The sequence below is a fragment of the Vigna radiata genome, chromosome 4, assembly GCF_000741045.1.
Source record: "Vigna radiata var. radiata cultivar VC1973A chromosome 4, Vradiata_ver6, whole genome shotgun sequence".
Lineage (NCBI taxonomy): Eukaryota > Viridiplantae > Streptophyta > Magnoliopsida > Fabales > Fabaceae > Vigna > Vigna radiata.
Window position 1 is genome coordinate 18,760,348 of NC_028354.1, and position 24,541 is coordinate 18,784,888.

The 24,541-nt window shown below is 31.2% G+C and overlaps 4 protein-coding genes and 1 non-coding gene across 6 annotated transcripts; 3 read left to right on the plus strand and 2 right to left on the minus strand.

The window, feature by feature from the left end:
* The first annotated feature begins 4,565 nt into the window (after positions 1–4,565).
* Positions 4,566–5,582, plus strand: LOC106758872 (basic leucine zipper 43). The gene has a single exon (XM_014641874.2). The coding sequence runs from the start codon at positions 4,824–4,826 to the stop codon at positions 5,409–5,411; it is 588 nt and encodes a 195-aa protein (XP_014497360.1). The 5' UTR covers positions 4,566–4,823; the 3' UTR covers positions 5,412–5,582.
* Positions 5,583–8,748: 3,166 nt separating this feature from the next.
* On the plus strand, positions 8,749–11,548 carry LOC106759384 (6-phosphogluconate dehydrogenase, decarboxylating 3). 2 transcript variants are annotated; one of them, XM_014642536.2, is made up of 2 exons: positions 8,749–8,875; positions 9,825–11,548. In XM_014642536.2, the coding sequence occupies exon 2, from the start codon at positions 9,835–9,837 to the stop codon at positions 11,293–11,295; it is 1,461 nt and encodes a 486-aa protein (XP_014498022.1). In that variant the 5' UTR covers positions 8,749–8,875; positions 9,825–9,834; the 3' UTR covers positions 11,296–11,548. The 2 variants fall into 2 exon arrangements, with proteins under 2 accessions (XP_014498022.1, XP_014498023.1); XM_014642537.2 differs by lacking the exon at positions 8,749–8,875 and adding an exon at positions 8,994–9,191.
* A 2,629-nt stretch (positions 11,549–14,177) lies between these two features.
* Positions 14,178–15,750, minus strand: LOC106758918. Its single transcript, XM_014641931.2, has one exon. It carries the CDS (start codon positions 15,137–15,139, stop codon positions 14,762–14,764), a length of 378 nt encoding a protein of 125 aa, XP_014497417.1. The 5' UTR covers positions 15,140–15,750; the 3' UTR covers positions 14,178–14,761.
* A 1,647-nt stretch (positions 15,751–17,397) lies between these two features.
* On the plus strand, positions 17,398–17,478 carry TRNAL-CAG. Its single transcript has one exon. It is a non-coding gene; the product is annotated as a tRNA-Leu (tRNA).
* Positions 17,479–20,127: 2,649 nt separating this feature from the next.
* LOC106759023 (protein GLUTAMINE DUMPER 6) lies at positions 20,128–20,764 on the minus strand. Its single transcript, XM_014642037.2, has one exon. The coding sequence runs from the start codon at positions 20,708–20,710 to the stop codon at positions 20,285–20,287; it is 426 nt and encodes a 141-aa protein (XP_014497523.1). The 5' UTR covers positions 20,711–20,764; the 3' UTR covers positions 20,128–20,284.
* Between the last annotated feature and the right edge of the window lie 3,777 nt (positions 20,765–24,541).

The window sequence follows — 24,541 nt, forward strand, 5'->3', positions numbered from 1 at the left end:
CACATTATTATAATAAATATTTTTAAGCTAAAAACACCATTTAAAAAATTTTAAAAATAGACTATTAGTCTATATGTCTATTTGATTAACAATGTTTAATTATAATTTAATATTAGTAATTCAAAATAAGATTGCCTTTCATATATTAGATACAACAATTTTAAATAAAATAATATTATTTCTTCTAAAATGTTATTTTTTTTATTTAATGATATAATGTTAAATTGACTATATTATATTGAAAAAATTGAATTGACCTTATCTTTTGGTATATCTTGTTGAATCATGATTAGATTGCCTTACTATTCAAATAAATAATTTTATCAAAGTTTTAGGTTCACACGAATAAAAAGTAGTCCATCTCTACTTGTCTCATGCAATTATGCACAACCATATAACCTAGAGTAAATAATATTTTATTCCTAACATGGATTTTAAGTCAAACCTCGTCTCTTCTGTTTTGTTTCGACGCAGAGAAAGAATTATTTAATAACAAAAAAAAGATTTATCTAGTTAGAAAAAAAATGTAATGAAATGATACCATTTTCATATATTTTATTATAATAGTAAGTAAACAGAAAGACAAATTCATTTATTTTTCTTTTCGTAATGTCTTGTTTTATAAAATAAAAAGTAAGAGGAAAGATAATAAAAATAAGAGGATGAAAAGTAATATTAATTGTTTGGACTAAGTAAAAGTATTCTTTTTATTTATTTTTAAGTTAAACTTGATTAAAATATACACTTAATATTTTTATCATCATTAGATGTGTATTTTTAGATTTTTGGGAATCTCCATAGATTCTTATATTACATATAATGGTCCAAAACAACTTATATATATTTAATTAAAAAAAAAAAAACTATGCAATTAAGTATTTTTGTACATGATCTTACGAATTTTCTTTAAGGATATTGTTGGTTAATAGTCAACATGCAGCAATAACATAATTAATTATACTGAATTTTTCTTTTCTAAAGGTAGACATGTTTTATTGGCCAAGTTGGATGAAATGAAATGAAGATTAAGAATGAAACTCCAAATAGAATGTATGCGCAGAGTCATTTTCAAAAACTTGGGTTCGATCGGTTTTTATTTTATTCATAGCACGATCTGTTGTACCACTTGTTACATAAATCAAACCATTGTTTCAATATAATACAGGCAAAAAAAAGAAAGTTTATAAGAATCCTCCTCTTCTGAAAAATAGGTGTGCAATAATAACTAACCCACTTACAAATCAAAGATTATAGTTTCTACTTTTATGGCTTAGCACTAAAAGATATGATGAATCAGCCTTTATCCTTTTTTGGTTTCTTAAACCAGTTTCAATTTCGTATTCAAATAGGCTTAGGCTTTGGTTCTCATTGTGGGGCAAAACCAGTTTAAGGTATAATCACGTGTCTGTGAGCTCTTTTGTTTCTGCATTGTACTCTTTTTTTAATCCTTAAACCATGATTTCTGAGGATTGACCTCAAACTTTCTCGTTTCTTGCGGCCAAGTGGAGTTGAACATTTATAAAGTCCAACTTTAGGTAAACCACATTCTCCTTAGAAAACAAAACTTGGATAGTGTAGACTGAAGAAAACCAGTAACAAATTTAAGCATGCAAACAGATAATAATATAAAATAGCAGTGCTTATTACAGCCAAGAGCTTTTAGTTTACTTCCAATCCTGGATTTAGATAGGAAATGCAATGTAAACTCAGTTGACATGTTGTACATGAACAAGACTTACAAAGTTTTTGCAAGTTGTACTTAGATTATGGGAGATCTCACGTTGACTACAGATCAAATAAGTTTACCGCGTATATAAGTGAATTCAAACTTTATCTCATGCTTTTGGTTTATGTGGTCGAGATCAATTCTTCTCCTTGATATGCTCTTCAAACTTCAAACACGGACTAAAGTCAATAAAAATCCGACAGTAGTAGTAATAAATGCATAATGAATAACTTATCAGAATAATTTAAACCAATATTTATAGATTTATGAATGAGTTTCATATTAGTATTGATTTAATTACGACTCAACTGATAATGTCTTACTTAAATCGAACATAATAGTCTTCATCATTAATCATTGTTTAATACAATCGCTCCGTTAGTCGGCTAATTCTTTTGAAGTTTTAGGTTGCAATAATCATCCGATCTTAAATTGATCAGATGATCATACTATAATTTTATAAATTAATTTTGTAAAGTTAAATTAGACGTAAAGTTTAGTTCTTCAACATAAACTGAGTTAACTTTTACTTAAGAAACATAATATTGTAGTTCAAGTGGTTTAGCATTTTGACCAAAGTGAGGAAACCAATGAATGGTACAAGTACGAGGCAGTGTACAATTACCAACAATGAAACAGGTTTGTGAAAGACATACTGATAAGTCTGCCAGTGTATATACAATAGTACAACACACTTTTATGCTCATTCACACAGGTTAGGGAAAAGAAAGAGAAATAGTTGAATGGAGAAAAAGAGAAGGAGAGAGAGAGAGTGAGGAACAATGAACAGACAAGAAAAGAAAGAGGAGTCTAAATCTGTCTAATGATATTGTTGACCGATCATCCACTTAATCAAATTCACACGGGAAGTGCAGGGAGAAAGCGTTTATCTAAACTAGAAATTTGGTTTCTGTTCTCAATTTATTTTAAGATTTTGTTTAGTGGAAGATGCAAAGGAAGGCCATTCTTATTCATTAATTTCCACTATACACGTGCATTATCATTTTTTCCACTCAGTTGGGTGGTTAAGTCCAAACTCATCTCTCTTTTTTCCTCAATGAGTAAAATTGTTTTCGTTTTATGGAAAATGATGTAACCAAACTCAAGAAACTACATGAACGCTTTCACTATGTCAATTATCATATTTTCTCAGAAAGGAAATGGATTTCATGCCATTGGTAACAACAACAGCTTGGAAGAGAAAGAAGAAGATACAATCACTATGGTCTTTTTTTTTTTATTTTTATTTCATTGATGTTACTAACGCAATTACTTTATTAAAAGCAATTGAAAAACTTTAAAGTTTTATTATCATTTCCTTACTAAACAGAAATTAGCACAGGTTGGAACTATTGCCTCTTTGTGATTGAAAATTGATCAACTTGTCAACACCTCTAAAAGGATTGTTACCCTTTGCCCTCTCTCTTTGGGCTATAAATAGTTTTCACTTTGGAAAGGTTCATGCATGTTATATTATATACCGGAAGTCCCACATGAAGTAAAAAGAATAATTCATAATATATAAGTGAATATAAATTTTACATTACAAGTCAGTTTAACGAGATTGATTAAAGTTTAGAGTCCAAAACTAAAGGATGTGAAAGAAAAACAAGTGAAGTGAGGTTTTTTTCATTCCCAGTGTTTTGTTTCAGAAGAGACAGCTTGTATGGCCAACCATGATAATTGGCCAGCACACATGATAGTTTTGCATAAACTTACCTTCACACACTCCTTCAATAAGTTATTGGATAATATCCTGGTCCCTACAGCAACCTTTTTTTTTTGTAAAATGGTCTAGATTGTGCACATATCTTACCTAGTTTATGCAGGTATCTTTTCCCAAACACAGAACCTTTCTATACAATGAACATCACAGTCTAGTACCTGAAGTTTCTGTCACATAATTGGTGTAAGGAGTAAAAGCTGATGTTCCTTTTTGCTTGAGATTACTATTGAAGCTGTCATTACCAAGACCAAATAAACAACTAGTACCTAACCATAGTAAAATAACATAAGTGGTTGCTGATCAAATATTTGGCTTCTAGTTAAAATATTATTGTATTTAGAGGATCCAAAAGGAGTGGCTCTTGAGTCATCTCATATGCATATTCATAAACCCTTCTTTCTTATTGCTCTTGGAAACTATCATGCTTTTTCCTCCAAATTTCTTATGTCATTTAAGTGAACATTATCCAATCCAACACAGAATGAGCTTACACTTAGTATAATAAATTGACTTGTGGAACATGTATTTTTTTCTCTCTTGTGTTGTGCCTGCTTTTGCCTAAACACTCTGCCAATTGAATTATTATAGTCTCCATGATATGAACTGCCTTTGTCCAAATGATGTAAGCATTTTTTGTCCAAAATGATTATCCATTAACCCAAGTTGCCTCCCCCACGTTGCGTCACCCATGTCTATGTGCCGCATGTCTTTCTCACACAGCTTCTTCAGTGAACCTCATACCCCACATACCACATGAACACACCATGCATCTCACATATGCACATAAATAAACACCACACAACACCACACGCTTCTTTTATTTAATTTTAGATAACCTTTTTGCCAAATCCTTAAAAGGGTGTTTTTCACCATAATTACCTTTTTATACAAACAAAAAACATACTAAAACCCTTTGAATACAACATTCCATTGCAGTAATACAACGTTAAACTAGCATTATAGCTGACAGATAACCTTTTTGTTTAATCAGAAGTTCGATACTTCAGTTTGTGTGTATGAAAAACATTTATTAAGAGAAATCAAGCTTTAAAATTATCTTCTTTTGTAAAAGATTAGTCACTAGTCATTGACTGTCGGTGAAGAATTACCATAAATCCAAAGAAAAAATTACCACATTAACATATAATGCTTGACATTACATCAACCTATGCTTAGAAAAAACGAAACTGACACTGTTACTCTGGCCACATTCAGTGGGGCCATTTCAGCAATTTCTCTCCCTATATATACTCGTCTCACTCTTGTTTTCTTCATCTCCAATAGCAACTCAGTTCCATTAATTCTCCATCAGTGTTTTTCTCCAAGGCCCTGCAATCTTTTTGTTCACAGATATACTGATATATAGAAGCCATGCAAGCCAGGGAGATCACAGGACTGAATTATTTACTCCCTTCAGACCCTTGTCCTTACCCTGGTCACTACAGCATGACTCAGAACACCATCCCCACATTTCAACTCCACAAACTCTCAAACCAGTTCTATGGTTTCCAAAACCCTCAGCAAATGGTTGCAGAATTCAGCCCCCCTCAGTCCTCATGCATCAGCAGCACCTCCACCTCTGATGAAGCAGATGAGCAGCAGCAAAGTCTCATCAATGAGAGGAAGCACAGGAGGATGATATCGAACCGTGAATCAGCACGCAGGTCACGCATGAGGAAGCAGAAGCACCTTGATGAACTCTGGTCACAGGTGGTTTGGCTCAGGAATGAAAACCACCAGCTTATGGACAAGCTGAACCATGTGTCTGAGTCACATGACAGAGTTTCTCAAGAGAATGTTCAGCTCAGAGAAGAAGCCTCAGAACTTCGCCAAATGATATGTGACATGCAGCTACATAGTCCATACCATGCTCCTTCTCTGTGCCCCATTGATGATGATGTCTCTCCCTATGTCAAATCTGATTCCTCCATCACCAGCTCCTCGAACCTGCTTGGCTGAATTTGAAGACAAGACCAAATCTTCAATTTTTCTTCTCCGAGTTCTTGTGTGTGTGTGAATTGTTGTGGAAGTACAAATAGTAGCAGTAGTAGTCTTTGCCTCCCTTTTGAGATGTATGAGGTGAAACCATAACATAACATAAACGGCAATGACATGTTCTTGAGTTTCTAATCTTGGTGTCTGCTCATAAATTTTGCCACTATCTTCCATGTTCCAAGCAATATGCATTACTTAAAGTGGCTACAGAGCTATAAACAAAATCCTGCTGGGTTAATTGTTAGAACCAGCTAGTGGGGCACTCTGCATAATCAAAAACACCATCATAGTACTGGCCCAGAAAACAATTACAAAACTCTCACTCATGATCTCATCATCCAGTTCCAGCAATCTCCAAAAAAAGAAAAAAAAAAACAACAGAAATTAAATAATAAACAACATATGAAGCCAAAACATATGTATGGATTTTACATAGATGTTTACAGTTTGAACTTTAAACAGTTATCATCAGACTCTACAAACTCGTAATCTGCAATATTTATTTCTTTCTGTTTAGATGAATCTTGACAAGATAAAGATCAAACACAAATATCCCATTACAGTAATAGTTCCTGCAACAATGTTAGTGAAATAAATTTTGAAGATTGTATGATTAAATAAAACTGGTGTGGTGCTATTGTTAGTGTTGTGGAAGTAATTATGTGAGGTGCAGATGAGTGACTATGGAAAGAAAAAGAAAAACATTTGGACAAGGTACGCACTAGACTAAACTCCTCTGTAGCAGATGATATCCTTTATGGTAGATGATGGATAATGCGTTTTTTTTTTCCATTTTACAGATCTTAATGGGTCGGTGTGATTTAATGTTCTTCCAGACAAACTTCAATCATGAAATTTCTGTTTTATTTTTGGTTTTGTCCACTCACAAATATATTTAACTACCAAAACATGTTTTTTCCGTCGATTTTAAGATAAATATGAAAAAATATTTATAAATATAAATTTATTTATTATTTCTAATAATTTTATATTCAAATAACACAATGTTTTTTATTTAGTGTTTAGAGTGCGAAATGTTAGAGAAAAGAAAAAGGTAACTTTTTTTTTTTTTAATTTACTTTCCATATAGGACAAAATGTAGAAAGATGCTCAGAACCGAAACCTCTATTTTGACTAAGTCCATCAATAGTAGTTTTTGGGAAGTCTGTGTGTCGTGTGATTTTTCATTTCACAGATAATATAAAAAGATAAAATGATTATAAAAATAAAAATTTTCATATTCTTTTAAAATAAAAAAAATGTAAAAAGTAAGTGAAAATAATATTAAATGAATCTAAAATTTAGGTGTGTTAAAAAATATTTTTCATTATTTGCACTTGGGTGCTCCAACTTCTATATTTCATAGTTAATGGTTTGTTTCTCTCATATATTCCATGAGTAATCGAGAAAACGTGGTTCAAATTCTAAATATATGCCACGTGTAATTTAAAATCTTTTAAATTACATAATTTGAAATACACTTTTTGATCATTTAATCCATAGTATAATTTTAAAAAAATTATTTTAGACTAATTATTATTGTTATACAAAGAATAAATTTAGAATGTTTTTTCAAATAACCCAATTTAGAAATCTGGGACGCTTTTTTAAGTATTTGAAAGAGTGGTTTCTTTAACACAATAAATAAGGATATTTTAGTAAATATGTTATAGTTATGAGAACTAGGAAGTGGTTAGGAGGTGGAAAAAGAAAATGTCCTATATGGATAAAATAACTTTAATATTTATCTTCTTTTAACCTGATTACTCAACTAACCAATCAACTCCCTTTAAGATTTCAGATGTACAAAATCAATTCTCTTTTAAGATTTCTTATGAATAAAACCATCTAATTTTTTTGTTGACCGAAAAATTATATCATACATTAACAATCACTATATAAATAAAACAATATTTAATCAAATATTCAACGAAAACATTCCACAAAAGGAGAACATGTTGGTCAAAAAAGTCAACTTATTTAGTTGAATTATTTTCACATTAAATTAATTAAATTGAAAGATTAAATTACAGACCCAACAGAAACCCATTTGGAAGGAATGAATGGTTGACTAAAGTTATTTTAACCTCTGTATATGAATATTAAATAAAAAAGCACACCCTCTTACTAATTCTTTTGAATAATACTATATTATATAAAATGATAAATTTTTAATGAATCTCGGACTTATTTAATGATATCTTTTAATAAATTTTAATGAAATATATTAAATATTGATTATATTGTTGACGGTATTGATAACGTACTATTTGTAATCTCAAACAAAGAAAGAAAAGATGAAAGTGGGGACAAACTAAATTTCAATATTGCTGTCATAATGTGAAAAGAGAGACTGTTATTGGGCCTTACTCTGACCCAAGTTTGAACCAAAACGTGGAAAGTTTTTATTTTAAGAAGTTATTCTGTCAAACGCTATTCCATTAAAATAAATAAAAAATCAAATAAAATTAAATAAATATCTTTTTTTTAAAAAAAAATTAAATACGTTTTTGTCCTTTAACTTTTAATAAAAAATTAGAATTAATTATTTTCTAAAATTTTAAAATAATTTAGTTCTTTATTTTAAAACAGTATGAATTTAATATTTTTAATCGTTAAATTTAATTTTTAGGATTTAAAATCCGTTACTCAATTAATATAAAATAAAAAATATATTAAATAATGTAAGAAAATTAAATATCATCTTAAAATACATTTAAAACATTAAATAAATTTAACAAAATTTAATTAAAATGGTAAAATAATATATTTCTAAATTTAAATAACTAAACTAATTTTAAAATAAAAAATTAATTCTAATTTTCAGTTAAAATAAAATAAAATGTTTAACCCATTTTGAAAATGACGACATTTAAAAAATTAATAAAGTTGTTAAAAGAATCAAAAATATGTTTAACAACTCTTATAGAAATATTTAATAAATACCAAGAACAGTGAACGGCGTCGTTCCTCCCACCTCCCACCATTCACCTACCCCCATTCCAGTTGGTAGCTATGCAACTTTGACCCGCAACTTTCATCTACTTTCACTATTTTATTTTCTAATTATATTATTAATGATTAATTAATTAATTAATTAAAGAGAATTATATGTATATAAATAGATCGGATAAAAAATGATAATAAAATAAATTGTCATTTTTCAGTTGGTCCAAAAATCTGGCTGCTTGGCCACGTTTTCAAGTTCCAACTGCGGCAATAATTATTTTTTTTATTGCTAATCTTTCTGACTTTTATTATTTTTAATAATGGTATTAATATTTTTTTTGACAGATGATTAATAACTAATATACTCTTATGTTTGTTATTTAATATATATATATATAGCGCATGTATCTCTGCATCTTTTCATCTGTGATCTAAAATTCTGCGGCCATAATTTTTCTGTGATTTGGTTAAAATTTGAGGTTTGTACTTGAAGACTTTTTTTTTTTTTTTTTTTTCCTCCCTATCTTTGTTTTTGGGATTTACTCTGAGATAGTGTTGGTGGTTAATATGAACTTATGATGTTTGCTAATTGTTTTCTTAATCTGGCTAGATTTGTTTTGCTTGTTGTGGTTTTTGTCGGAAATGAAGAGTGTATTTGCTATTTTTTCTGGGTTTGAGCTTCAGGGTTTGCTGATCTGGGTTTATGTTTCTAGTTTTATATTGATTGACACCCCTAGTTGTTGCGGGGTGACTTTGTTGGACTGTTGAATTCTTGGTGACACTGATTTGCTTGCGGTAGATACACTTCTTACGATTTGTTGGGTTACTTTTGTCTGTCTTTACTTTTAATTTTTTTATAGGAATGTGCTGTAAGATCATGTGAAGTTGGCTGTCTTTCTGTAATTTTGGGTGAACAAATGATTGCTTTGGGTTGCAACTCGATTCTGTACTGGTATTTGTATTTTGGCACTTTTTTGGATTTTGAGCTTTGAGATCGAATCTCTTGCTGGATAATGCATGCGGCTTGTTTGGTAGTTGGGTTTTAGTAGTACGCACTAGTGTTTTAGATTAATGAAGAGAACACACAAGCCTTAAGGTGCTCTGATGTCTGTATGGCATGATCGTAGGGTTCTTTTGCGATCTCACTTTTTAAAAAAAAGTTTTGTAATTTTTCTAGCTTTTTATCGCTGAATATCTCTTAGATGACCTCCTTTCTTCCTTTCCATACATTATATATTATTGGAATTTGTTCAAGATTGCTCTGCTCGGTAGAAGTTTAATTGAAGGCATTGAGAGTTAACAATCAGGCTATAATTCTCTTTAGTCACCGTAGTTTATAGCATTTTTTGTTTTCCTTCAATCTGAAATTCACGCAAGCTTTTGTGTCCATCATTCTTATTATTGCATTGGATTTCAATCATTGAGCAGGATAACAATTATGGCTCAACCCTCTACAAGAATAGGCCTCGCTGGATTGGCTGTTATGGGCCAAAACCTAGCACTCAATATTGCTGAGAAAGGCTTTCCCATTTCTGTTTATAACCGAACCACATCCAAGGTTGATGAGACTGTAGAACGAGCAAAAGTGGAAGGAAATCTTCCAGTTTATGGCTACCATGATCCTGAAGCTTTTGTTCATTCCATTCAAAAGCCTAGGGTGATTATAATGCTAGTTAAGGCTGGGGCACCTGTTGACCAAACCATTAAGACCTTGTCTGCGTTCTTGGAAAAAGGTGACTGTATAATTGATGGTGGCAATGAATGGTATGAGAACACTGAAAGAAGAGAGAAAGCAGTGGCCGAATTGGGTTTGCTCTACCTTGGGATGGGAGTTTCTGGTGGTGAGGAAGGTGCTCGTAATGGTCCTTCTTTGATGCCTGGTGGTTCGTTTGAAGCTTTCAAATACATAGAAGATATTCTTCTCAAGGTGGCAGCTCAAGTCCCCGATAGTGGTCCTTGCGTGACGTATATTGGTAAAGGTGGTTCTGGTAATTTTGTGAAGATGATTCACAATGGTATTGAATATGGTGATATGCAGCTGATTGCAGAGGCTTATGATGTCCTGAAGTCGGTCGGAAAGTTGTCAAATGAGGAACTACAGAGTGTCTTCTCAGAATGGAACAGAGGTGAACTTCTGAGTTTCCTGATTGAAATCACTGCAGATATATTTGGAATTAAGGATGATAAAGGAGATGGATATCTTGTTGACAAAGTTCTAGACAAGACTGGCATGAAGGGTACTGGTAAGTGGACTGTTCAGCAAGCTGCTGAATTATCAGTTGCTGCTCCTACTATTGAAGCATCGTTGGATGCTAGGTTTCTGAGTGGGTTGAAGGAGGAAAGAGTAGAAGCCGCAAAAGTCTTTAAATCAGGTGGCTTTGGGGATATTGTGACCGATCATCCTGTAGACAAGAAGCAGTTGATTGATGATGTTAGGAAGGCTCTTTATGCAGCCAAAATCTGTAGTTATGCACAGGGAATGAATCTGATCCGTGCAAAGAGTGTCGAAAAGGGATGGGATTTGAAGTTGGGTGAACTGGCCCGAATTTGGAAAGGGGGTTGCATCATTAGAGCTATATTCTTAGACAGAATCAAGCAGGCATATGATAGAAACCCTAATCTGGCAAACCTTCTTGTTGATCCAGAGTTTGCAAAGGAGATAATTGATCGCCAATCTGCCTGGAGGAGAGTTGTTTGCCTTGCTATCAATTCTGGTATCAGCACTCCAGGTATGTCTGCTAGTCTTGCTTATTTTGACACTTACAGAAGGGAAAGGTTGCCTGCTAATTTGGTGCAAGCTCAGCGTGACTACTTTGGAGCTCATACATATGAAAGGGTTGACGTAGAGGGGTCTTACCATACTGAGTGGTTCAAGCTTGCCAAACAGTCAAGAATTTAGATCACTTTGTTTGAGCCCGTGAGGATTTCTAATAAATGTAATGTTTTCTGCTCAGACTGTGTGCTGAGTTGAGTTTACATAGCCACTCTGTGGTGAAGTGTTATTAGATTATTTCCAACTGAATTGCTTGATATTCCATTCTCCAACAACAATGTTGTATCTTTGCTGATTGTGCTTTGTGCTTGATACAAAATTGGTCACAGTTCCTGATGCCTTTTTAATTTTCATATTAACAAGCTTTCCTGTTACAGTAGGAGTTGAATAATGTGTTTGATGTTCATTTATTGTCAAGAGCGATCAAGTTTGGCCAGTTAGAGAATATTTAAAATATCAGTAGATTATGTTAGAATATCTCTCTTGATTTATTCAGGTTTTGGATTTATTATTCGTGGGCTTGGGCTTGTACGTCAAGTACTATTGCTAAACCTAATTATTAGTAGAAGTATCCCAATTGAAGATATATTTTTTTAATTAAATTAAGTTTTCTTTCTATCTTTTTTTCCTTGATCCTTAACTTATGTTGTTTAACATACATTATCTTTTGATTATATGTCGTCACATCATTGAGATTCGCAGAGGTCAATAGCTTTTAGTGTTATGGCAACATATGATTGAATGGTAACGATAAATGGATCTAAGTAAAATCCTTATTTACTCTGACTTTGTTGTATACAAACTTTACATAGCTAATGTGAATCCCATATTAGTGGGCATAGTGTTTTCTCAAGCCAACCTAAAATTTGTCATTTTTTTTTTAATTTATGATTCAACAGTTCAATTTTTGGTTCAGATAGGCCATCGGCATCGATTAATCAATGTAACTGGCCCCCGTTAGAAGGAGTATTGGTTTTTCTTACTATATTTTCTACTTTAAATCTCTAATAATTGAACACTTTTGGAATTGCATACTTGTGTAGGTTGACACATTTTTATTTTGTTGTAGCTTGCCCCACAGATAAAGACAAATCAAAATCTGGCTTGCACAGGTGTTGAGCTCTTTTTCCCTCCCATTTCCTCCACTTACTCCTTGTGTTTGAATAAGTTAGATGCGACTGGAGTAACATGCAAATTCCTACTCTTTTTATGCTCCATAGAAAAATGCATACATTTACTTTTTCTTTCTTTTCCCGTTTGTTGGGTTTGAGCTTAGATTTTACACTTTCGTGACATTTTATATCAGGCCTTACCTACCTAATTGACCTGTTCAACAAGAAAATCAATGAATTGATCAAGTGTTTGCTCTTTTTAATCCAAATAAGCATCATATTGTAAATCCTGTGGGGAACTGGTCAAGGAGCAATGCAGAACTTCTTGTTTCATTTTTTATTTAACTAAAAATAATTTTCGTCAAACAAAGACCCATTGTTATTATGTTACAAAGGTTCATACACGAGGTTGACATATAAATTGTTATTATTACCTTATTATTAAATTTGCACGTTACATTTGGTTTTAATTTAAAAATATTATCTTACTTGTATCTTTTATGACTGACTTCAAGATCATTTAAATTTAACATTGAAAAAAAAATGAAATTGTGACTAAATTTTACCATGGTCGAAGTTATCAATCTTGAATCAGTGTCTTGAAATGGTAACTGATATTTTGAAACACTATTTAGGAGTGGTTGAACTTTCCTTTTAGTTAGTTTACATATGGCATTTTCTTTACATTTCCACTTTCTTGTATTTGAGCTAGTGGTTAGAAGTAACTGTGAACTCATTTTTTTCTTTGACATTTTCGTTTCTCTCTGAGCTTCTTGGCTTTTGTTTCATTTTCTTTGAAGTCTTCAGTGTCAATAATGAACTCAATGATTGAGAAGCCCATAATGATTTTTTCAATAATGAGCTCAATGATTGAAAAGCCTTTAATGTTTCTTGGCTGAATCACGGATTGGCTCAATTCATGTGCAACTTTTACAAATAATTTCTTGCCGCAATTCTTGTTATTTAGAATTAAAGGCATTGCATTGAAGAAAGTTACGAATTTGAATCATGTTATTTGATAGGATCTCTGGTTTTACACATCATTACCTTTGCCTGCGTTACTTGCTGTCAATTGATATGCAAGAATCTATTCAAATCAGAAAGCGATATTGCAAGTGGTGACAAAACCATTTGAGTATTTAAAAATAGCTTAGACTCTGAAAAGTGACGAAGTTCAGGGTAAATGATATGTAATACCTCTGATGGAAACTTTATAATTCCAGACCCTGATGCTATCAAAATTTCTTTTGAAGATCTAAAGTAGCAGTTATTGATATTATAAATGGGAAATATGAAAATCATTTACAATTAATGTTTCAAGTTAACAATGACTCAGTTCCCTTTGTTTTTCTTCTTTGCTAAAACGTGGACAAAAGAGAAAAAACCTCTTTTCTATCTTCTAAAAAAATAGTATCGCAATTGGTTTTATACGAGTGTGAGCTTTTATGATTCCTTTCAAGTCATGTGTTCCCTCATGTTTTTATGTCACTCATACAGCCTAAAACTTGTGATTGCCTTGCTGTTGCATTCGTGTCCAATCTTTGGAAAGTTAGCTCACATAACCAGCCAATGCCCTGTCACTGCAACGAAGCTTTAATTGCTTATAGTTGTCATTTGTGTAACTATGTGAAACCTTACCATCTTTCCAGCGGAGCATACCCCATTCGTGCTGCATAGCATTTGGCAGCACAGACACATGCATGCACGAATCATTATTGGAAGGTTTTTGATAGAAAATATTTTCTCCCTTTTGTGCTATTATCCTCAATCTTTTGGCCACATCTCTAACTGCCCCCAGGCCACTTTTCTTGTGTCATGTTTCTTGTTTCTTCTGTCAACCAGCTCAATACAACTTTTGCGTGCGTAATCATCAAGAGAGTTTCAGGTTGGAATTCAAAATTCTTGCTGCATTTTTTATCTCTACATCATTTAGTTTTGGAAATTTCACATTCATGTTTTTCAATTAAAACGTCCTTTCACTCTTAATTAAGCTGTGTTTTGCATCAATGATGATGTCTTGATGGATGACCAGACATCTGGCATCAATTTCTACTTTGAACTGAGGTAAAAAAATAAATAAAGTTGGAGTTACATGATACAAGATTTGACCCTCTTATCTTGAATTCCTCCCTCCTCGAACTTGGAAGTTAAAACCATAGATTATAATTCAGGAAAACTGGTGGTATTTGGCTTGAATACCAATGATAATGCTTCATTTGAAGCACATTTCTGGTGTGTTTGTCATGGCTCATGCATTCATATTCTCACTTGGAAGTTTGTTTCCACATTCAAAGAATAATAACGTTCTTAACATAGAGTTTAGTTTCAAAACGCGTAAAACTTATGATTCCATTACTTCAAAGAATGTTTCGGGATATTTCCTTTGGGTAGAAGAGACGTGTGAGTACAAATCAACAAATTCAAATTATGTCGATGCATGGTTACAAAAATCCCAGCATCATATACAATGGAGATTTTAATCATTTTTTACTTCTGCTGTCAACACGTTTCTTCTCCTGTTTGCTTGCATTCTTCTTAGAACACTTGCTTCCATGATCTTGTTTATCTTTCTTAGATGCAGCGGTGCCGTGACTAGTCTGGCTATGACCATAGGCATGGTGATAATGTACAGGACCTGAAGAAGCATCTGAAGCCATTGAATCATCACTTTCTTCTTCATCTACTTTGGCCCCTTGCTTCTTTCTCCTGTTCTCACCATAGATATCATGATTTCCATAATTTTCATTGCTGCATCCAGCATCATCTTCCTGCATGGGAGAGGCAATATACATAGTCCAACCAGATTCACTACTGCTACATCCTTCTGCACTACCCCAGATTTGTTTAAAAGAATCCATTCTGAGGCAGGAAAGCTGTGTGTATGCCAATTCAAAGCAAAAACAACACAGAGGGGAACAAAGAATGAGAATCTATAGCTGATGAATGAAAATCTACATGGAACTTACATTAATAGAGATTCGTAGATAGATTGCTTGATATCTGCTTATCTGTTTCAACTGCAAAAAGTGTGGTAAAGGGCCAAAAAGGCTGTGAAGTGAAATGGTAGATGCAGTGTGTGCTTGCAAAGGGCTTAAATTCAAGGAGGAGCCAGGAAGGTTCCTAATACATCTTAAAATAATTTCAAAGCATCAATTAAACAAAGGGAATGTTGGGACTGCCATCTTTGGTCATAAGAAGTATCTATAAATAATATTTTTTTAACCTCTGCCTTTCCCATCTTAAATAGGACTCTGACTTTTATTGCATAATACAGATGTCCCAATAGCACAATGTGCACAACTGGAGGGAATGTAAAATCCCTGTCTTTCAATATGCTTTATTAAGTGCCTTTTCACTTTGTGTGTATCCATCATTGCATCAAATTCTTTGTCTTGTCTGTAGAACACAGGCCAATCTATCCCTCAAAACATGTGTTTTTTCTATTATAGTTTTATTAGTATGGACTGTTTTCTTCTTCACTAATCCTTGTAGACAATATCACTCATTCTTTTACAGAATTTTCTCTTCTTGCAGGACTTGAATTCAAGACCATATTTACAGAGATCGAATTCACTTTCACTCTAACTGATAAACTATTTGTCTAAGTATCTTATATTATGTATGAAGTATAAAGTTGATAGCCTTTGAAATGAGAAGCTGAGCAGTCTTTTTTAATGAACATTGATTAGTTTTCAAATTTATACTTAAACTTGAATATAATATGATGGCAGGTCGTTGTTGGTAAAGGGTTGTTGGCTAAACTAGTTTAGGTGTGATGTGATCGTGCTAACCACAAAGTTAGACCACGTACAAGACCTACTCAGTTTGGTCTAATGGACAACGGAATTACTTCTTTTATGCTAAATCAATGAATTCAAATATATATCAGAGGTCTCTGAGTTTGACAACGACTGTGACACATAAACCTCTTTTATTTTTTAAAATTTAATAATTATAAACTTTTAATCTTAAATTAAAATATTAACATTACTTAGTTTATATTCGAGTAGTCCGATCTTCAAACTTTAAAATTAAATATATTAAGTTACAATACTTTTTAACATATGAAGAAAAGTTGATGTCGTTGAATTTTGAAAATAAAAACATATCAAAATTTGAAAAATAATTATATTTAAAAATTAAAACATATTTAATTCTAAACTTTAAATTTTAACATCCATTAAACCTACTAAAATGATTTCACACATATTAATTAACAGAAACTTGTTTAGCTAGACGAGTGAACAAGGTTTGTAAGGCTGTAGGTGGGAAAATGAAGAACAAATTGTAGGTTAAATTATTTGGGTAGGATAGGGAACAGACCTACCTTATATAGGTTTTGGGGAATCCTATATAAGTTTTTTTTTATTCTTTTCATAATATTATATGGATTATGTTTACTGACTAACTGTTGCCACAAATAATTTATATTTCTTAAGTAGAAATGCATGAGTATTACCTTCACAAAATCACAAGGTATATTAAAATTGTATAAGCTCTTAAGGGTATTATTATTATTATTATTATTATTATTACAATTACTATATAATTCTCCCAATGGTCATATGGTTTTCTTGAACCATAACTCCACTAATGTACACCAAGACACGTAACTTTTTTCAATTGAATTTAAGTGCTACAATAGTGAGTGCTAAAAAACAAGAACATGACCTGGATAAACCATTTCAAGTGCAAGACACGTTAAGGAGAAAAGTCCAGAACCAAGGGAAAAACTAAAAACTAAGGGTAGAAATCAAGAACCAAAATGATTAAAACTAGAAAATCCAAAAAGGAAAGCTTTATAAAAGCTGCACAATAAATTTTAAACAATTTTTAACAGATAATATATACATGCATATGCCACTAAGAATGGATAATGCTCAACAATTCACTCTAGATTGTGCTCACGTAAGACTTATTCTTTGAATGATCTAAGCTTTATGGAGGTACAGAAAGAAACTTCCTAAAGATAATCCTTTCGGCCCAAATATAGATGTATATATGGCCCATTAACACTGGAAAACAATCCAAAACACTATAAACTATTCAACCATCCCGAACTATATAATTTGAATTTCTATAAGTATATTATCACGCTGACAACATTTAATCAAAAGTCAAGATGGCCGAGTTGGTCTAAGGCGCCAGTTTCAGGTACTGGTCCGAAAGGGCATGGGTTCGAATCCCATTCTTGACAAAATAAGTTTTTTATTTTTTAATTTTCAACTTTTTTTATGTTTTTCTCCTCTCTTTTTCTCTTTTAGCATTTTTTTTTTTATAATTATTGTCTCAATTTTATTTTATTTTTTTATGTTTTTCTCCTTTTTATCTCTTTTACTATGCTTCCGTACGACATCAACATGTACCTTGATAAGACTTGAGAGGTGTCTGTCCGAATTTGTTTGTGAGTGAGACATGAGAGGTGTCTAGGGTTCCAACCATAGAAATTAATCCATCATAGATTTATCTGAATTATGTGGAATATCCCCATAGCTTATATTTATACATTATCTATTGCCAAATGGTTAAGGTTGCATAATTAAAAACAGCAAAAATGAATGATTAATGATGCAATGAAAAATTAAGAAAATGAAAGAGAAAAGAATAATACACGTAAAAAACTAGTGAGCTGAATGGTTTTTTTTTTCTTTATCTTACTTTGTATGAATATATTCGTTGATAACACTTACCTATTCTCTTCAATTTCAACCCTCGTGAAGAAATGTTGTTGTAACCTAGAGGCATCTTCAAACAATACATCACTAAATTATCTATTTACCATAAAATCACCAAAAACTCCATGCATATTTTCTTTCCTTTTTTAGTTTCATGATTAGTTTGGAATAGTGGAAAGTGAATGGATGGAACATGAACAAACAGAAAAACATAAAAAATAAATACTCCCTTCTTTTGTTTGGATTATGACAAGAGGAAAGAATAAAACACGACGGGAATCACTTATCAAAATACTCATGTTTTTAATTTTCTTTCTGTTTTTTAGAGGTAAACTTTAAGTTTAAAATTCAATCCCACAAAATAAAATGTAATTTATATCTAATTATATATTTTAAATTGACTTTATTTCTAGTCGATGACAGAACTGTTTGTATAATGTTATTTTTAGGTTAAGATGTTGTAGTGCGTTTGAAGTTTGTGACATTCCGTTGACTATTTTGCACTGTTGGTATTTCTTGGCGCCGCGTTTTTCAACGTGAAAATGAGATAGCAGAATGGAAAGAAGGAAACAAGTGCGTTTCGCCGCTGCTTGAAAAGTTTAGAAGAGTAATACGAAATCTTTGTGGCTCCTACAAAGTGAAAGCCACGTTGGTTAAAAAACAAAAGGGCTCCACTTTCACATGCCTAGATGCTGTTTTATCCTATGCTACCACTTTTCTCATCACTTTCATGGCTTTTTCGACTTCAATGCTACCCACCATTATTTCATCTCCATTCATTTCCTACATACCTTAATTCATATCTCCTTCTTAATCAAAATTATAACTCATATGTGTTTCATACTTTTATACATTTTCAAAAAATAATTATTTTACTCACCTAAATTTTTTACATTCATTTGATATTATATTTACTTTTTTTTTAAAAAAAATACAAAACTTTACACTTTTATGATTATTATACTCTTATATCTCGTGTCAAATGAATATAAAAATATGTGATAATACCATTCATCTACATTTTGTATTTTAGACTTTAAAAATTGTACTTATATATTTTGTACTATAATACGACCAAACCAAATTATGAAATATATTTATGATGATCCGTCCAGAAGAACGTTACTTTTAATACTGATAAAATGAAGACAAAAAATAATTATTATTAGATGAATCACAACTAAATTAACACTAATAAAATATTTATTCTAAAATCTATAAATACAAAAAATAATTCATCGCATTTAATACATATTAAATATCTAAACTATCGAATTTGTCTCGACTTTAACATCAAAACATATTTCGTAAATGTCCTTTGAATGAACAATGTTTGAAGACTTTAAACTAAGATAGTGTTTATGGGAGTTCAACTCGACTCTAGACTTCAAAAACATATTTAATTCTATTTTGTAACTTATCTCTCAAAAAATATGTTGGCAGCATTGATTTAACTTATTCCCAACATCTTCAAATTGAGGTGTTTGGGTGTTAAAAAAGTATTGGAATGAGATATGTAATATATCAAAGTTAATTGTTGGTTAAAGTTAATCTTGAGTTTAACTTGTTTTGTGATGACTTTGTGAGAAAGAAAAAGGGATGAAAGAAGAAAAAGTTGTAGTTTTATATTTGTTATGACTTTATGATGAACCCAGCAAAAGATATTCTCTCTTTTTTATCTCTAGATAATATATGTGGAATGTTCATTTTAATAAAAGAGCACTGAACATTGTTTGTATTCGGTTTTTATACAGTGATGCCCCACTTTATTCTTCTGGCTATGGTGTCCAACTACACACACTACTGCGTTTCATGGCATTTCTCAGAACTTTAACTCAGAAACAAATAGAATCACATATATGCTAAATCCAAACACAAAAGAAAAAGGTGCAGAGAAAGAAAAGAAAAGAAAGTTTAGCTAACAGATAAAACCATTTCTTTTGTGTTAAGTGACATGCCGATATACCCTTTTTTTTTTAACTCATGGATCGTGTTCAACAGAATGCAATTCCAATGCATGATCTCAAGATAGCATAATTACAAAAAGAATATGAAAAAAACCTCTTTGAGTGCGATTGTTGTATATGGTTTATTGTTTTCACTTTCAATGTTTCATCATTAAACATAGTCAGAGGTTCATTCAAGAAAAGAAAATGAAAAGCATAATATAATATAAAGTCTAGTAAGCCGGGAGATTCTTTCATTATGAAAAAAAGAAAAACAAAATTGTGAAAAGGAAACACTAATCTTCAGTGATCACATTCCGTGCTCTCACAAAACCACTGGAACATGAAATTGAAAAGGAAGGTGTTATTGATCTGTTAGCCTTCATTCAGTGGACGAGGTTGATGAAGGGCTTGGTTGAGATTCAGGTTCAGGTTGAGATTGAGCACCACAAGTGCAGTAGACTGAAGAAGAAGAAGAAGCGCTTGGTTTGGCAAGGTATGTGGGATTGTGGTCGCCAGCCATAATGACAACAACCTCAGGCTCTGAGCTTGTGTATAAGATCTTGGTCATTGGCTGTGATTTCATGTTTTCAGCTTCAGATGACGATGATGATGATGATGATGAAGAAGACTGAGGAGAATAATCACGTTTTCTGTGGGAGCAAATAAGGATGACCAATGCCACAGATATCAGACCCAGCATTAATGCTAAGCCTCCAAACAAGTAAGGAATTGGAGACTTCCATATTTTAATCGCAGTAACACTTGCCGGTGATGGTGATGATGATACGCTGTTTATTGGCCTCATTTCTCTCTCTCTCTCTCTCTCTCTCTCTGAGGATGGCAGTGAAATGAAGTGTGGTGGTGCTTCTGAAATTTATAGCAGAAATGATGAATTTTGATTTACAAAAGTACCCTTTTGGCATTGAGGAAGATTCCCTTTTGTGCTTTGGTAGATGCTTCACGGAGATGATGTGATCAGGAGTGAAATTATTACATTATTAATTGGTCTCTGATTTCAGAAGTGCGTGATGTTATTATGGGATAAGTACTAACATTATATATTACTGTTTAACAGTGTCTTATTGCTTCATGTCAAACTTTGGTGTTGCCCATTGGATATGTCTCTGCTGCTGCTGCTTTTCATTAGAAAAATCTTTTCATACAGAAAAATGTTTTTTTAGGATAATGATATTTACATAACATTATTTTGATAACATTTCAATATTAGTGTTATTTTTTTTTATTGGTTCAAAATTATTTTACAATCAATAATAATAATTATAAATATTATTATGGACCAATTACAAAATGACACATAGATGATATTTAAATATTATCAAAAAAATATTGTCTAAGTATTATTATCCTATTTTTTAACACACTTAAATTTTTTATATTCATTTGACATTATTTTTATTTATTTTTTATTTTTTTTTAAATATAAAAAATTACTTTTTTATTACCATTTCATTCTATACTTTATGTCAAATAAATGTAAAATTGTGTCATGATATCATTATTTTTTAATTTATGTTTCTTGTGATATGAAATCAAAATCATTAAAAATTTGAAAAATATATTTTTAATAACTTCTTTTGAGAATTTTTTACATATATTTATATACCAGTTTGTGACTGTCTGTTTCAAATATTCTAACAAATAAAAGAGAGTAACATATAATCTCTTATAAAGAAATTGTTAAAACATCATGTTATTTAAAATTTAGCATGCAAATACTCCTCGTTATGAATATGCTCTCAACTTCCTTCACAAGTCTGAGAGCTGCTGATATTGTATCTTTCGAAATCTAAGAATTTTACTGCAGTGAGTAATATTTAAACGAGTTTAAGTAAATTAAAGAAAAGAGAGAAAAAGAAAAAGAGAGAACGAAAGATTAAAGTTTCACCACAATTTTTTCCTATTGTCTTTTCCTACTCACATGCAAGCCATGTTTTATTTTTCTATAAATGGCTGAGAGTGCTTCTTTAGCCAAATTATGGTTAATGGCACTCCAACTCCTCATGTGAAGCGTCTGGTAATTTGTTTTTATGTTTGCATCAAAGATAAAAAAAATCCTATACTAGCTATGGATTGAATATCGATCATTCAATAACAATATGACTAGTAAATTAATCGGTCATTTTATCGTTGAATGGTCAATTACTCATTCCATATCTAATCAATCATAAAGTACAATTCGAAAATATTTTCATTAATGATTAGTAATATGTTTATTAGATTGAAATTGGCTTTCAGATTTCAATCCAAACCCAGTCCAAATCAAGTGATATTCTGTATACTGAAGGATGACACAAGGTCGCGATGCTAGTTAGAGAGTTGACGTAAACAGAACATCCTCTTGAACGGATGGTGAATGTTTGTGTGGCTAATAATCATGGGAAAAATCGAAAAAAACAAGAACAGTTAATGAATTTGGCAAAAACAAGGGCCAGAATGTGGTCCAAGTTGTAAGAATGAGCCTGTTTTGCTTCTTCCCTGAAGTTTCACTATCGTGAAAATATTCCATTATCAACTTTAAACATAGGAACCATGTGATTCTTGATGGTGAAATAAAGCGTGTGTTTTGTAAATGAAAATGATGAAATAAAGCAACATATTTGAAATGCTATAAAGTATTGCCATGAATGGTTGTTTGATATAAGTGTCACACTTCATCATATGAAAGGGTGCAGAATTAGATACTTGCAATCTCTATTCCCTTCATAATTTGGATTTTTCATCACTTTTCTTTTCTCTAAAATTCAGGTTTTCTTGATGAAGAATATCAGAGATGACGATATATGCTTAAGGCTTTGCCTACCATTTCATCCTCTAAAGTCTAAATTAAAATAAACCTTTTCTTCTAGTGGACAATCCAATTTCAAACCAAAAGTATCAATCAAATAAAAAATTTCGATATCAGAAAAGGAAATTCCTGTTCCTTTGCTTCTGCAACTGTAGAAATTGACCCACCATTACATGTACGAATTTTTTTAATTTTAACAATTTTTTTATAATTTTTTTACATGTGTCATGATTCATTCGTTTTAAATATTTTTTTTATAATTAAATGATGATACGTATTTTTTTTTTTGTGAAAAATTGTTAACAAAAGTTATTAAAATATGACTATGATATTTTAACAACTTTTTAACAACGTGTCACTATTTTATTGATTTGTATACTTGAAACTGATCAATAACAAGCTCTCACGGTTGTAAAAAAAATTGTCAAAAAAAAGTTATTTTTTTTTCTTTCTCTAACTTCTTTCAATGAAACTTCGTATAAAGGATTAGGGTTTGTTTGAGGCATAGATACTGAGAAATGGGTGTCCAGAATGAAATGAAAAGCACTGAAAGAAGCATGCATCATGTGAAGTAGCCCATTGATTTGAAGAGAGAGATGGATAACATTTTCTATGTGGTAACCTAATTTATTATGTCTGTCAAAGTTTTCTTTCCAAACCCAACACCATTAGTGGGAAAATATTTTATCTTTAATTCTTGAAGAAAAAGGTGTTCTAATTGCCTCCACTTCGTTTCTGACTCGTTAATGATTCATAATTGTATTAAATCACGTTTCCCATTTCTCGCGTCCACCAACCCACACACACCAAATTGGAACAAAATTCAATTGCTTTTCTAAGACTGATAGAACATAGATTATTACATAACTGGTTAATTAAGAGTGTTGTCTGATAATGACAACAACTTACAACCTTTTGAGTTTGTAGACATTAAAAAATCGGTGTCAATTAGGTAAGGATACAATCAAAGTCTCGTAATTTTATTTTATAAAATAAGAAATCAACACGAGTTTATAAATATATAAAATATCTCCATTAATAAAATAGATTTTAGAGTAGTACAAAAAATCTTCATTAATAAGATAGTTTTTGAAGTAGTATAAAAAAAATACGTAAAAATTTAACCTAAATAATAGAATATCTTATCAATGTGAAATCTATTGATTTGTTGTTCCTCCTTACAAATTTGATCATATATGTCAATTTTAATTTAAAACTTAGAATGGATTTATAATTTTTTTTATATAAATTTTGTGATTTATATCTAATGTAAAATTTGTTAGTTCCGACACATACATGTGATGTTTTTTGATACAGAATAAATGTAAAGTAATTGAATTAAAAAAAATAATTTTGAAATATAAAGTTAATGTGAGTATTTAATAAGAAAAAAATGTTAATTATTATAGCTTATGTAATGTACTGATAAATAAGTTTGACTAATTAAAATGTTATGATACCTACCTAACTAGAAAGGAAGCTCTCTGGCCTCAGCACGATGGCTATGAGCATATTCTGACTTCTTCCAATGAATAATTAATTGCTGAAATATGATTGTGGGAGAGTAAGTATAAATGAGAAGTATCACGTTCAATATAAAAGAATTGAATAATTTAAAGTGAAAAATACTTTTGAAGTGCAGTCACATATTTTTTTTATCTTTTTTTTTTTTGTATAATTTCTCGACTCTTGATTTAAATACAAACTTTTCTATCACATTTAGATTTTTCCAATAAGTTATATGAAATTTCATAATTCAGATAGCGGTTAAAATGTGAATATATATATATATATATATATATATATATATATATATATATATATATATAT

Excerpts from the sequence above, each read along its gene's own strand:
- LOC106758872 (XM_014641874.2), top strand. The coding sequence starts at position 4,824 with ATGCAAGCCAGGGAGATCACAGGACTGAATTATTTACTCCCTTCAGAC.
- LOC106759384 (XM_014642536.2), top strand. The coding sequence starts at position 9,835 with ATGGCTCAACCCTCTACAAGAATAGGCCTCGCTGGATTGGCTGTTATG.
- LOC106758918 (XM_014641931.2), bottom strand. The coding sequence starts at position 15,139 with ATGGATTCTTTTAAACAAATCTGGGGTAGTGCAGAAGGATGTAGCAGT.
- LOC106759023 (XM_014642037.2), bottom strand. The coding sequence starts at position 20,710 with ATGAGGCCAATAAACAGCGTATCATCATCACCATCACCGGCAAGTGTT.